General features: G+C 40.2%; 1 protein-coding gene across 1 annotated transcript; it reads left to right on the top strand.

Annotated features, from left to right (window-relative positions):
• The first annotated feature begins 621 nt into the window (after positions 1–621).
• Positions 622–14,412, top strand: LOC114464810 (E3 ubiquitin-protein ligase TRIM16-like). The gene is made up of 2 exons (XM_028449384.1): positions 622–1,879; positions 13,876–14,412. Exons 1-2 carry the CDS (start codon positions 624–626, stop codon positions 14,285–14,287), a joined length of 1,668 nt encoding a protein of 555 aa, XP_028305185.1. The 5' UTR covers positions 622–623; the 3' UTR covers positions 14,288–14,412.
• The last annotated feature ends 1,419 nt before the right edge of the window (positions 14,413–15,831 follow it).

Here is a 15,831-nt window from a genome sequence, read left to right as displayed (position 1 = left end):
GAGCTGAAGTCAGCAACACATGTGAACATTTTTAAATCGAAGTTAAGGGCTTTTCTTTTTCTCTACTGTGTATGATTGAGTAATTGATTTTTGGTCATGTTGATTTAATGTGTTTGTTGATGATTTTAAATGTTTTGTTGCCAACTTTAATGTTGTTATTGATTTTAAGCTGTTGAATGTTTTCTGTTGCACTTTTTGATCATGTAAAGCACATTGAGTTGCCTTATGTATGAAATGCGCTATACAAATAAATTTGCCTTGCCTGGAGATGTTGTCATAGCAACCAGGTGAGGGTGCGCCTTAGAGGAGTGACTGAGAACCGCAAAGGATTCTGGGAGAGTGTGTGTGTAGTTGAGGTTCACAGCATGTGTTTAGTCATAGTTACAGTGAGCATTAAGTGTAATAATAAAAGAATGTTTTTAATGTCAACCATCGACCTGTTCTTCAGACTTTACAACACATTGTTTCATCCTCCTCCTCACTGTCTGTCTCTGTATTACTACATTTCCCAGAATGCACTTTTCTTTCACTGCAGTCTCAAGTTTCCTGATGGGTGTAACCAGATGGTGTTGACTCGTTCTGACTGGTTTTCAGGAAGTGAAAGTAACTCTGATGCTGGTGAAATGGCGCAGCAAGCTGAGCTACAGATGGAGACTTTGTCCTGTACCATTTGTCTGGACCTCCTGAAGGAGCCGGTGACCGTTCCCTGTGGACACAGTTACTGCAGGATGTGTATCAGCAGATTCTGGGATGGAGAGAAGGAGGAGAAGAACATCTACAGTTGTCCTCAGTGTAGGAAGAAGTTCACAGAGAGGCCTGATCTGATGAAAAACATCATGTTAGCAGAGTTAGTGGAGGAAAAGAAGAAGAACAGACGTCAAGATGATCCTGATGATCAAAGATTTGCTGCAGCTGAAGACGTGGCCTGTGATGTTTGCACTGAGAGGAAACTGAAAGCCTCCAAGTCCTGTTTGAACTGTGTGGCCTCTTATTGTGAAATTCACCTTCAGCCTCATTATGAATCTGCTGCATTAAAGAGACACAAACTGGTGGATCCGTCCAAGAAGATCCAGAAGAAGATCTGCTCTCGTCATGATGAGGTGATCAAGATGTTCTGTCGCACTGATCAGCAGTGTATCTGTATTATCTGCTCCATAGATGAACATAAAGACCATGACATGGTTTCAGCTGCAGCAGAAAAGACTGAGAAACAGAGAGAGCTGCAGGAGAGTCGAGCTGACATCTACAAGAACATCCAGGACAGAGAGAAAGATGTGGAGCTGCTTAAAGAGCAGGAGAAGACCATCAACCTCTCTGATGATCAGACAGTGGAGCACAGTGAGCAGATGTTCGCTGAGCTGATCCGTCTCCTCCACCAAAGAAGCTCTGAGCTGGAGAAGGAGGTCCGATCCAAGCAGCAGACTGAAGTGAGTGCAGTCCGAGCGCTTCAGGAGAAGCTGGAGCAGGAGATCAGTGAGCTGAAGAAGAGAGACGCTGAGCTGCAGCAGCTCTCCCACACTGAGGATCACATCCAGTTTGTCCTCAGCTACAGCTCCCTGTCAGCGCTCAGTGTGTCCACACACTCCTCCATCATCCACAGAGGTCCTGGAAGCTGCTTTGAGGAGGTGACAGCAGCTGTGTCAGAGCTCAGAGAACATCTCCACAAAGTCCTGATGGAGGACTGGAACAAAGTCTGTCACACTGTGGAGAGAGTGGATGATCTACCATCAGAGCTGAGGACCAGAGCTGGATTCTTAAAGTATTCACAGGAAATCACTCTGGATCCAAACACAGCTCAGAGAAAACTCAGATTATCAGAAGGAAACAGAAAAGTAACATTAATGGAAGAAGATCAGCTTCATCCTGATCATCCAGACAGGTTCACTGAATGGCTCTGTCATAGGACGGTCACTATTTTTGTTCCATCTTTGTCTTTTTTACTTAGCTTATAATAAATCTTTTTAATAAAACCATCAATGCTCCAACTGGACTCCATCATTCAACCAGAGCAATAAATCATGTCTCCAAATGAGGTCAACCGCAAATCTTGCCGAAACACAGGCAAATATTTTATCAAATAGTTGACTATTCTAATGACTAATTAGACGATTAATCTAATAGCAAAAGTAGTAATAGTAATAATAGTAATAATATTATTAATAATAATAATAATAATAATAATAATAATAATAATAATATTAATAGTAATGATGATAATAATAATAATAATAATAATAATAATAATAATAATAATAATAATAATAATGATAATAATAATAATGATAATAATAATAATAATAATAATAATAATAATAATAATAATAATAATAATAAAAATAATAATAATAATAGTAGTAATAATAGCAATAACAAAGTAATATAATAAGAATTTAGTTACAATACAATGATAAAAAACAATAATAAACAATAATAAATAATGATAAGGTATTGTGATAATATAGCAATGCTAACAATACAATCAGAATAAATATGATAATGTAGCAATGCTATTAATACAATGAGAATACCAGTAACTATAATGAAAATCATAAATTCCCGTGTCTGAACTTAGCGAGGGCCATGGGCCATTTGTACCTCAATTTAGCCAAAAATGCCCCAAAAAAAACGTGTTCCATGGGCCAAAACTGCCCCTGTTTGTTGTCAACAGGTCCAGTCTGAGTGGAGGGGTGGGTATTTTATTTGCTCAGCACTTTTTTACTTTTTTCTCTTACTGTTGATGAAGTAATTCAAGGTGTTTTATTGAACGTTAAAGCTGTCTTTGAAAGTTGTGTTTTTAAATGTCTATTCACCCATTAACACGGTGGACAGGGAGGTATTTTTAAACATTTTAATGGACTGTTAAGAACTGGGAAGATGATGGTTTTATGTTTTTTAGGTTTTTAATTGAGGACATCCTCACTTGGAACTGTTGCTATGGGGACTTTGCTGCTTTCTTTTTGTTTACAGTAGCTTTGCTTTCAAGTGGAACTTCAGTTGGCCTTTCATCTTTTGAGGAGACAACACATACAGCAGTTCACAGCTTGTAAACCAACATTTTCTTTGGGAAAACCTCAAACTAAAACTGATACAATGCCAAAAAACGCACACAGACAGGGTCGGCGCCGTTTTGCGACCAGGCAACCTGAGAAACCTGAGAAAGATACATCTGAGTCCTTGCCTCCTAAAAATCCAGTGGTGGCTCCCACTAAGAACCCTAAACGGGACAAAGGATTTTTTCTCCTCCATCCACAACCTTCATCAAATCCTCATGGAGCTTCTAAATGCCAGAAGCCTGAGCCTGTGAAAGAAACAGTAGAAGACAACAAGGCTCCCAACACACAGACTGTTACAGAGAGTCAGTGCTTGGTCTGTGAGGAGAAAAAAGTTTCCACGGTGGAACAGGAGACAGTACTGTTACAAGAAGATGTTGAGCTGATAAACAAAGAGCTCACACAGCTTGGTTCTTTGCTGGTCCAGGAAACAGCAGATCTGGAGGACACACAGGCTCAACAAGATCAGACCAAAAATGATTTGAGTGCTCCACAGGAGAACACCTCCCTCATTCACTCACAGCAGCTGGAAATGACTAACCTCCAACATTCTGTGGTTCAAAATGACACTTCTCTGCTTGACCAAGAGAGGGAGGAAAATGCCAAACTCAAACTGTCCCTGATCCAGTCCCAACAAGACTTGAAATCCCAACACACCCAGTGGGAGGAAGTCAAGGCTGTGTTTTTGGACACAGAGAAGGTAAACAAGAACATCATTGAGCAACAACAAGAGACGATTGACCAACTTAAGAAGACACTGGAGAAAGTTACAGAAGACTTTAAGGTGCAGAAGCAGCAGTGGGCAACAGAAAAAGATGCTCACGTTTCTCAACAAGAGAAATCCAATCTGCTGATTAAACACCAGGAAGAAGAAATCACCATTCTCAGCGTTTCAGGGGAAACGGCTAATCATAAGGTCTCCATCCAAGCCCAGCAATTGGAAGAGAAAGTTCTTCTGGAGGCTGAAAATCTAAATGCGATGAAAGAATGTCAAGAACAACACAAGAAGCAGATCCACTTATTTCAGACCAAGCTGAAGGAGAAGGAAGACGACCTTCAAGCCCAATGCATTCAGGCCAAAAAAGATCAGGAGGACCTTCAGCTTCAACTCAAACAACTAAGGGAGTGTAATGCCTTTAATTCAGTAAAAATCAACCAGTTAAATACAACGCCCAGCATGGAGAGGACCGAACCTGAGAAAGATCGTCCCAAAAGGAAATCTGTCTTTCTTCGTCTAATCAACACTCTGACGAAGCGATGGCAAAAGAGAAGAACGAGAACTTCTGGGATATAATCAGCTGAAAGACACAGACGGAGCAAAATCTGGACTGGAAGTGGCTATAGTTTGATTACATGTTTATCATATACTCTGAAAAAAATAAATAAATAAAGATATATATTGAACGCTTATATTTGTGGATGCTTGAAAGGACCCTGATGGGATTTTATCATATGAAACTCAATACACAAGTAAGGGAAATGACACACTCGATGAGAGCATATTACACACTTCTGAATAAACAATACTAGTGGTTCATTTTTAAGTATATCATCCATGGACGGAGAATGAGAGAAATACCAGCTGCACTATTAGTCACAAGATGGCGCCGCGGATGGTCGCCTCGGTACTGCGCTCTCTCGTAGTTGTTGTGTTTTTCTTTATTTTTGTAGTTTCTTGCTCCCCTTCTCTGGTCTCTTTCACCAGAGAAGAACTATTACAAGTTGGACAGTCCTCTGCTGATCTTTTTTCACCGGTTCTCATTGAACCAGAAAGTTATGCAGAGATTCTCACCGGAGGAGCAGCAGCTCTCTATGGAATTTGCAGGAGACGCCGCAGACGCAGACGGGGTAAACGAGCAGGCGCGCTTGTTAAACTGAGGCAGCGGGGATTACGCACTGCGCTTCCATCCATTCACCTGGCGAATGTCCGCTCACTGGCAAATAAAATGGACGAACTGCTGCTCCTAAACACTAGAAACTCGGACTTTTGCAGATCCGCCGCCCTGTGTTTTACTGAAACCTGGCTCAGTGAACTCATCCCGGACAGCTCTCTACATCTACCGGACTTTCAGCTCCTCAGAGCGGACCGCGTAAAAGAGCTCTGTGGGAAGACGAGGGGCGGCGGAATATGCTTTTACATTAACCAAGGTTGGTGTACAGATGTCACAGTGTTGAAACAGACGTGTAGCCCTAATCTGGAGAGTTTTTTCATAAACTGTAAACCCTTTTATTCTCCGCCGGAGTTCTCCTCGTTTGTTATGGTCGGTGTTTACATTCCACCTCAGGCTTGTGTAACAGAGGCGTTACAGCACCTGGCCGACCAGATAGCAGACGTGGAGAAAAAACATCCCGACTCTTTGCTAATCATTCTCGGGGATTTTAACAGAGCAAATCTAACCCACGAACTCCCTAAATACAGACAGCATATAAAGTGCCCCACCAGGGGTGCTAACACACTGGATCACTGCTACACTGTAATAAAGGATTCATATCACTCTGTTCCCCGTGCAGCTTTGGGGCTCTCTGATCACTGTCTGATTCATCTCATCCCCACCTACAGGCATAAGTTTAAATCTGCTAAACCTGTAGTAAGGACTGTTAAGAGGTGGACAGAGGAGTCAAAGCAGGAGTTAGAGGACTGCTTTGACTGCACTGATTGGAGTGTTTTTGAAGCTGCATCAGACAACCTAGATGAACTGACTGACACTGTGACATCTTACATCAGCTTCTGTGAGGACATGTGTGTGCAGACCAAGACTTTCTGCACATACAACAACAACAAACCCTGGTTCACACCTCAACTTAGGATGCTGCGTAAGGCTAAGGAGGAAGCCTTCAGGAGTGGGGATAGGGACCTGTTCAGGCAAGCCAAGTACACACTATCCAGGGAGATCAAAGTAGCCAAGAGGTGCTACACTGAGAAGCTAAAACAAAGCTTCTCAAACAAAGATCCCTCTGCAGTGTGGAAAAGCCTGCATGAAGTCACCAACTACAGGAAACCCTCCCCCCACCCTACTGGTAACAAAAGACTAGCTAGAGACCTGAACAGCTTCTACTGCAGGTTTTCACACCCACCCCCCAGCTCATTAGCATCAGCCCATCACCTGGACTCTGCCCTTCCTGCTCCCCCTACTCCCCCCCCTACCTCACCCTCTGTCCCCCCACCTGCCCTGAAGATCAATGAAAGAGATGTGTGCCAGCTTTTCAAAAAACAAAAGATCAAAAAGGCTCCAGGACCAGACGGAGTATCTCCCTCCTGCCTGAAAGCCTGTGCTGAGCAGCTGGCTCCCATCTTCACACGGATCTTCAATACATCACTGGAGCTGTGTGAAGTACCATCCTGCTTCAAAAGTTCCAGCATCATCCCAGTCCCCAAGAAACCTGCCATCACAGGACTCAATGACTATCGACCCATTGCTCTGACGTCTGTAGTCATGAAGTCCTTTGAGAGGCTGGTTCTGAGCCACCTGAAAAAGATCACAGGACCCCTGCTGGACCCCCTGCAGTTTGCCTATCGGGCAAACAGGTCTGTCGAGGATGCAGTCAACATTGGTCTGAACTACATCCTGCACCACCTCGACTCCCCAGGGACCTACGCTAGGATCCTGTTTGTGGATTTCAGCTCTGCATTCAACACCATCATCCCGGACATCCTTCACCAGAAACTCACCCAGCTCACAGTGCCGGCCTCCACCTGTCAGTGGATCACCAACTTCCTGACTGACAGGAAGCAGCAAGTAAGGCTGGGAAGCATCACATCTGGCACCCGGTCACTCAGCACTGGCGCCCCCCAGGGGTGTGTTCTCTCCCCACTGCTATTCTCCCTCTACACCAATGACTGCACCTCAGGGGACCCCTCTGTGAAACTCCTGAAGTTTGCAGACGACACCACCGTCATCGGTCTCATCCGGGACGGGGACGAGTCTGCCTTCAGACGGGAGGTGGAACAGCTGGCTCTTTGGTGCAGTCAGAACCATCTGGAACTGAACTCGTTCAAGACCGTGGAGATGTCAGTGGACTTAAGAAGAAATCCCCCCCCCACTCCCCCCCCTTACCATTTTAAATAGGGAATTGGCTACCGTGGACTCCTTCAGGTTCTTGGGATCCACAATCTCACAGGACCTGAAGTGGTCCTCCCACATAGACTCAACCAGGAAAAAGGCACAGCAGAGGATGTACTTCCTGTGTCAGCTGAGGAAGTTCAACCTGCCCCAGGAGCTGCTGATCATGTTCTACACCTCCATCATTCAATCTGTTCTGTGCACCTCCATCACTGTCTGGTTTGGATCTTCAACCAAACTAGACAGACACAGACTACAAAGGATAGTCAGGACTGCAGAAAAGATCATTGGTGTTGATCTGCCCTCCATCCAAGACTTATACCTGTCCAGGGTCAGGAAACGGGCAGGTAGCATCACTGCAGACCCCTCTCACCCTGCACACAATCTGTTTAAACTCCTCCCCTCTGGCAGACGCTACAGATCACTGTACGCCAAAACAACCCGCCATAAAAACAGTTTCTTCCCCCAGGCTGTCACTCTGATCAACACTAAACAGTCAAAGAGTGTCAGTCCTGTTTCTGTGAAAAAACCCTGGAACCAAACATAACAACCCTGGATCAATCTGACACTGAGAATGTTCATGTACATACCTTTAATTTAAATGTTCTCCTGCACTACTTATCAATGCTCTACTGCACTATTTTCCTTTTATTAATATTATATTTTATTATTACCTTTCTTTTCTATTATTTTTCCTTCTTTTATCTTATTTTTTTAAATTTTTATTTTGTATTTATTTTTTTTTTTTATACTATTATTATTATTATTATTATTATTATTATTATTATTATTATTATTATTATTATTATTATTATTATTATTATTATTATTATTATCATCTTGTTATTTGCACATTCTAGTCTAACTACCGTTTATATTTATACTTATGTTTATACTTATTATCATCTCTTCTAGTTGATTGTTATTATTGAATGTTTTCACTATTGGAGAGAGCACAGTTGACCGAGTCAAATTCCTCGTGTGTACAACATACACTTGGCGAATAAAGATGATTCTGATTCTGATTCTGATTCTGATTCTGATATAGGTCTGCACTTGGGAAAAAATGGAACATAAATAAAACCTTTTGATTCATGACACAATAAGACAGTTTTTCAGGTCTACGTCCAATATGGTCACCATCAGCTACCATGAAAAAAACAGCTTTTTCCCAGCTGTCTGTGTAAAATGTCTTTTCTTGCTCATTTCATGCTGACAAAACTATTTGTGGGCTTAATTTCATTATTATAAATCTCTATGTACATGATGTGGGGGATCTGCCATGTTCAAACATACAAAATTCTTATCAGAAGTGCTCGTTTGGGTTTCAGTGTCCAGTTTATTTTCACTGCATGAAGATACCTACCAATGTCATCAAACCAGTGTTTGTGGTACACATTAGCTATTGTTAGATGAATGGCGCCAGTCGAGAACGCAAGGCATGATGGGTAATTTTCACATTTATTGTTGTTTAGGGCTGGACAGTCATGATTTGTATCAAATATGAGGCTGTTTGAACGTTCTTGTCGTGCTCTGACACACACACACACACACACACGCACACACACACACACACACACACACACACACACACACACACACACACACACACACACACACACTTTTTTTTAAAGATTGTGTTCTTGTTTTCTAAAAACAAAAGAAATGGTTAAAATCAAAGATGTTCAGGTCATTGTGTGAGGATATTTAAATTGGCAAAGGGACACCAACTAAACAGTGCCCTAGGGCTACAAAATGCTTAGGGCCACCACTGCCACTGAAATTGAAGGATTCCTACTTTCTGGATGAGGACCAGAGAACCATACGTGGAGTTAGCTAGTGGTCAAAAGTTTTCATTACAATTTTCACAAATTCCTTAGAAAAAATACAATTCTAAATATAATGTAGATAATATACAAATATGTTAAGTGCCATAAAACAGTATGTATTACTGTTAGATTCATGTCACAGATGTTAGTTGTACTTTAGGTGTATAGTATAATTCAATTTAACTTTATATATATAGCTTAAATTAAAACAAATTCATCTCAATGCACTTAACAAAATATAAAGTCTATAATAAGAAAGAAAGAAAAAACCCAATAAGTATAAGTTTTCAGTGAAATGGTCCCAAACTTTTGAGACTTTAGGTTGGTTCTTCTTCTGTTTTCTTCTTCACAATATAAATGGTGATGTGACACTACACGGTCTATATATTTAATTCTATTTTTTCTTTTGCCCCTCCCACGGCAAGAATCTCAAACTCCGTCTATACAGAGAAGTGCAGATGTGTTGTTGGGTTTTAAACTCAATGATCACCAACAAGCATTGATATAAGTGTGAGGTCGACCTCTGCAGGTGATAAACTTTATCATTTTATTCCCTCACGACGGCGTTCAGCCTCAGAAACAGATAAAACTAAACATGTTGACCTTTGAGGAAAAAGTTATACATAAAAAACAATATAGTTTGAATGGTAAGATATGACTGTATAGATGCATAACAGAGTTTGTAAATAAAGGTTATTGAATCTGTCATGTTAAAATCATAATATTGATTAGATACTTTTTGCTTGAATGTGAAATGTTTTTATTTGAAAATTAATTGTGATTTAGATTTGTGGTGTTTTGATGAATGGATGTTGATAGCCTAATCTATTATTTAATAGATAATAAATGGTTAGATTTTTGTTTGTAAATAAGTTATTATTAATGAAGATGTTATTAAGTACTGCAAGTCATTAATTCCTTTCAGATGTATATTTGCATTTCTTCTATTTTTTCTGTTTTGGATAAATCCCAATAGACAAAATTCCAGTTTTTTTTTTTTTTTTGATTCATTAAATGTAATTCCTGAGCCTACTTATACTATAATGTTTAATATTAATAATGGGTCAAAATCAGTGTGTCAGGACTAATGTGTTACTGTAATACTGTTACTTTTGGTGGTAACTAATACTCTTACTTTTGAAATTATGAAACTGTTCCCATTACTGCAACATTTATTGTTGTAGATTGGTAAAGTGATTTATTTGTGCACAGCTGTGATGTAGTTTTGTGTCTGAACTCTTGTTTCTGTATCCAACACTAATGTTAATCATAATAAAATCATATTATTTTAAATTACACATGAGACTGTTGGGATTTTGTCTGTTGGGATTTTGTGTGCAGTGATGTTTTTTCAGTTGGGACTTCTTTTGTATTTTATTTTGTGTTCATCTACTGTGATATTTTTTCAGTTGGTATTTTTGTTCAATGGGATTTTGTCTTTTGGGAAATTTAGGGTTGGGATTGTTACACTTGAATTTTTTTTTCAGCCGAGATTTTATGTTTTATTTTGTTGATTCAGATTTTTTCTTTTTAGATTTTGTTGAGTTTAGACTGCAGTGTTTGAAGTTATATATTTAATGTTTAAAAAGTGTTTTTACTTCATTCTAACTGTGATACCTTGTGTTTCTTTGACTGAGATTCATTTGACATAATTTTCATTCTGGTTTGTTTATGGTGTGATATGATGTCACATCACAAGATATTAAATTAAATTTTCTTTTTTTTCTCTTTTTGTTCTTTTTAAATTTAATTTCAGCCACAAAATCAACATCTGCCATGGTTTTTGACACAACTTTCAATCTGTGACACAAACATAAATGTGTTGAGAACAAACAATACAGATGAAGAAGGAGGAACTTAACCAAACTTCTAATGGGCAGCTCTCTGCCAGCAGATGATTGTGGTCCAGGAGTCATTGACAGACCGGCCCACTTCATGTGTGGTGTGGGGAGCCACCCAGCAACACAAGTTTCATGTTCCTTCATGAAAAAAAAACTGCATTTGATGTTGATTTGGGCCATAATCATGTATTAATCAATAACTTGAACCCTTAAGTAGCTTACATTAATATAATTACAGCAGTATAGTGATTTTACAGTATGTAGTGATTTTAATGCAAACATGTCATTGATACAATAAAACATGGCTGACCCACCACCCCAACCAAGCTCCAGTATCCTTTATATTTTAAGACAAGTGTATAGGAAATCTAAAATAACCACTTGTCAATCACTTAATAAAATATAATTAGGTGATTAGAATCTGGTAGGACGACCTTTGTTGACATTGAAATGCTGTGAACATTCCTACGAGGGCTGGGCGATATGGACCAAAAGTCCACAGACAAGACGCAAAATAAAAATCCATAATCTGATATGATCAAGTACTATTTTGTTCCTCTGCTCATTTTAAACAGAAATCACCGTCACCTCAGAATTCATCAGGACAATCAAGTGGTGAGATGTAAACATTTTGAAATCTGCCAGCTTTCTCTCAACAACGATAAACTATTTACAGCATTTTCATTGAGCCACCACAAGGAAAGAAGAATAAATAAAATGCAGAATCATCTGATCAAATAAACATTTTGGTCCTAAGATCATTTGAACTTGTTTTAAAACAGAAAAAAACCTCTAACGTCACAATTCAACCAAACAGGCAAGGATTAAACATTTGCATTAGCTGCCTCTCCATGTTTGCATTTTTTGAGTTGCGTTGAGGTTGATTTGCGTCACCTGGCTTTGACCCACCTGGCCGCCTCTCATTGGTCAGTCCGTATTCAGGCTGACCAATGAGGAGAGGCAGATGACACACAACTATATCTATCACTGAACCCAGATGACTATGATCCCATTGAGGTGTTGTGTGACTGCTTAGAAAAAGTAAACTGCTGGATGAGTGAAAGAATACATCAGTGAGATGTTAGTCAGGTATGAACCCAGCAGGTCTCTCAGATCTATGGACACAGGTCAGATAGTGGAGCCCAGAGCTCACAGTAAACATGGTGATGCTGCTTTTAGTTGTTATGCTGTAAATAAGTGGAACAAACTGCAGCAGAGCTGAAGTCAGCATCACATGTGAACATTTTTAAATCGAAGTTAAGGGCTTTTCTTTTTCTCTACTGTGTATGATTGAGAGGAAGATTTTTGGTCATGTTGATTTAATGTGTTTGTTGATGATTTTAAATGTTTTGTTGCCAACTTTAATGTTGTTATTGATTTTAAGCTGTTGAATGTTTTCTGTTGCACTTTTTGATCATGTAAAGCACATTGAGTTGCCTTGTGTATGAAATGCGCTATACAAATAAATTTGCTTTGCCTGGAGATGTTGTCATAGCAACCAGGTGAGGGTGCGCCTTAGAGGAGTGACTGAGAACCGCAAAGGATTCTGGGAGAGTGTGTGCGAAGTTGAGGTTCACAGCATGTGTTTAGTCATAGTTACAGTGAGCATTAAGTGAAATAATAAAAGGATGTTTTTAATGTCAACCATCGACTCGTTCTTCAGACTTTACAACACATTGTTTCATCCTCCTCCTCACTGTCTGTCTCTGTATTACTACATTTCCCAGAATGCACTTTTCTTTCACTGCAGTCTCAAGTTTCCTGATGGGTGTAACCAGATGGTGTTGACTCGTTCTGACTGGTTTTCAGGAAGTCAAAGTAACTCTGATGCTGGTGAAATGGCGCAGCAAGCTGAGCTACAGACGGAGACTTTGTCCTGTTCCATTTGTCTGGACCTCCTGAAGGAGCCGGTGACCGTTCCCTGTGGACACAGTTACTGCAGGACGTGTATCAGCAGATTCTGGGATGGAGAGAAGGAGAAGAAGAACAACTACAGTTGTCCTCAGTGTAGGAAGAAGTTCACAGAGAGGCCTGATCTGATGAAAAACATCATGTTAGCAGAGTTAGTGGAGGAAAAGAAGAAGAACAGACGTCAAGATGATCCTGATGATCAAAGATTTGCTGCAGCTGAAGACGTGGCCTGTGATGTTTGCACTGAGAGGAAACTGAAAGCCTCCAAGTCCTGTTTGGTCTGTGTGGCCTCTTATTGTGAAAAACACCTTCAGCCTCATCATGAATCTGCTGCATTAAAGAGACACAAACTGGTGGATCCGTCCAAGAACATCCAGGAGAAGATCTGTTCTCGTCATGATGAGGTGATGAAGATGTTCTGTCGCACTGATCAGCAGTGTATCTGTATTATCTGCTCCATAGATGAACATAAAGACCATGACATGGTTTCAGCTGCAGCAGAAAAGACTGAGAAACAGAGAGAGCTGCAGGAGAGTCGAGCTGACATCTACAAGAACATCCAGGACAGAGAGAAAAATGTGGAGCTACTTAAAGAGCAGGAGAAGACCATCAACCTCTCTGCTGATCAGACAGTGGAGCACAGTGAGCAGATGTTCACTGAGCTGATCCGTCTCCTCCACCAAAGAAGGTCTGAGCTGGAGAAGGAGGTCCGATCCAAGCAGCAGACTGAAGTGAGTGCAGTCCGAGCGCTTCAGGAGAAGCTGGAGCAGGAGATCAGTGAGCTGAAGAAGAGAGACGCTGAGCTGCAGCAGCTCTCCCACACTGAGGATCACATCCAGTTTGTCCTCAGCTACAGCTCCCTGTCAGCGCTCAGTGTGTCCACACACTCCTCCATCATCCACAGAGGTCCTGGAAGCTGCTTTGAGGAGGTGACAGCAGCTGTGTCAGAGCTCAGAGAACATCTCCACAAAGTCCTGATGGAGGACTGGAACAAAGTCTGTCAGACTGTGGAGAGAGTAGATGATCTACCATCAGAGCCGAGGACCAGAGCTGGATTCTTAAAGTATTCACAGGAAATCACTCTGGATCCAAACACAGCTCAGAGAAAACTCAGATTATCAAAAGGAAACAGAAAAGTAACATTAATGAGAGAAGATCAGCTTCATCCTGATCATCCAGACAGGTTCACCTATTGGTGTCAGGTCCTGAGCAGAGAGAGTCTGACTGGTCGTTGTTACTGGGAGGTGGAGGTGAGAGGGAGAGGAGTTGAAGTATCAGTCACATATAAAAGTATCAGCAGAGCAGGGAGAGGGAGGGAATTTAGATTTGGATTCAATGACAAATCATGGATGTTAGAATGTTCTCCAAACAGTTACACATTTTATCACAACAACATACAGTCTCCAGTCTCAGGTCCTCAGTCCTCCAGAATAGGAGTGTACGTGGATCACACAGCAGGTATTCTGTCCTTCTACAGCGTCTCTGAAACAATGACTCTCCTCCACAGAGTCATCACCACCTTCACTGAACCTCTACACACTGGAGTTAATGTTTATGGTTATGAAGGTAGTGCTGAGTTCTGTAAAGTTAGATAGAAAAGTTAATCTTGTGTTTAATGTGAATGGACACACACACACACACACACACACACACACACACACACACACACACACACACACACACACACACACACACACACACACACACACACACACACACAGTGGAACATTGTAAATAAGAAAATGTATATAGATAAATATATTTACATTATAAATATCTGAAAGAGATAATATGTAATAAATTGTTGTGATGACAGCAGTGAAATAATGTGAAGAGGTTAATATTAATATACTGTTGTGTTTATGTTCTATATAAGGATTTATTGTGATTAAAGTAATGAAATATAGTATGTGAACTATGCAATTATTAATAGTAATAATTGTTAATTGACTTTAGTTTCAGTTATTTTGTGTGTGTGTGCATATGTTTACATTTAAATGTTTTATTTTTGACAAAAAAAGTAGATTTTTATTTTGTAACTGCAGGGTTTGAGGGAAACATGTGAGTCTGTTTGTGGTTTAATTCTGTTTGATATCAAATCTTATTTTGATTGGTTTATAAATCAATAATCAGCTCTGTTTTTGTCCCAATAAATAAACTATATAGTAATTAATAACATGAATAAAATCACTTTGTTTTCTTCTTGTCGTGTTCTAACACACACACACACACACACACACACACACACACACACACACACACACACACACACACACACACACACACACACACACACACACACAGACAGACAGACAGACAGACAGACAGACAGACAGACAGACAGACAGACAGACACACACACACACACACACACACACACACACACACACACACACACACACACACACACACACACACAGACAGGGTAAACGATTATTTTTAAAACGATTATTCAGGCAAATATTTGATCAAATAGTTGACTATTCTAATGACTAATTAGACGATTAATCTAATGATTATTTTTCTGTTGCACGATTAATTAAAAAAAATTAATAAATGACTTTTATTATACAAGGGTTTTCCAAATTCAAACATCTTCTGCTTAACACAAAATAAAAGCAGTGTTATACAAAATGGAAGGTCTGTCAGTGTTATGCGTTAGTTGACATTCATTGGTGAACTAACTTTCATGTAGTGAATCCTGATACTAAGCTGGCAAACGTCAGTCTAATATTGTGTTTCACTCAGAAACGACCACAGCATGATTGAGCTAACGCAAATCATGAATTGGCAAAAGTAACGTTGAACAGATATGCAGGGCTGCAAAGTTTCAGAAAATGACAAGAGTGTGGCTTTTTTTAACATGGCTTTGGCCTGTTTTAACATTGATTTCTACCTTCAGACTGATGTCATCACCTCCATACCAGCAGCTCTCCCTGCACTGTGGCCTCCTAATGCTAGTTTTAATCAACCAGAAATTAGAAATGAAAACTAGCAAGAATTTTGACAAAATACATGTATTTGTCAATATTTCACTTCAACCAACTGTCCATCATTTATCTGGGGACATGTCTCATGTTGTAGGTGTTTGTCACAGATGTTGATGATGACAGAGGCAGGGGGCTCCCACTTAAAACAC

Source organism: Gouania willdenowi, chromosome 6, assembly GCF_900634775.1.
Source record: "Gouania willdenowi chromosome 6, fGouWil2.1, whole genome shotgun sequence".
Lineage (NCBI taxonomy): Eukaryota > Metazoa > Chordata > Actinopteri > Blenniiformes > Gobiesocidae > Gouania > Gouania willdenowi.
Note: the sequence above shows the minus strand (reverse complement) of the source record. Positions and strands in the feature narration are given on the sequence as shown.

Coding starts and splice junctions, on each gene's coding strand:
- LOC114464810 (XM_028449384.1), top strand. CDS start 624: ATGGCGCAGCAAGCTGAGCTACAGATGGAGACTTTGTCCTGTACCATT. Junction 1,880..13,875: donor CATCCTGATCATCCAGACAG/GTTCACTGAATG, acceptor TCATCCAGACAG/GTTCACCTATTGGTGTCAGG.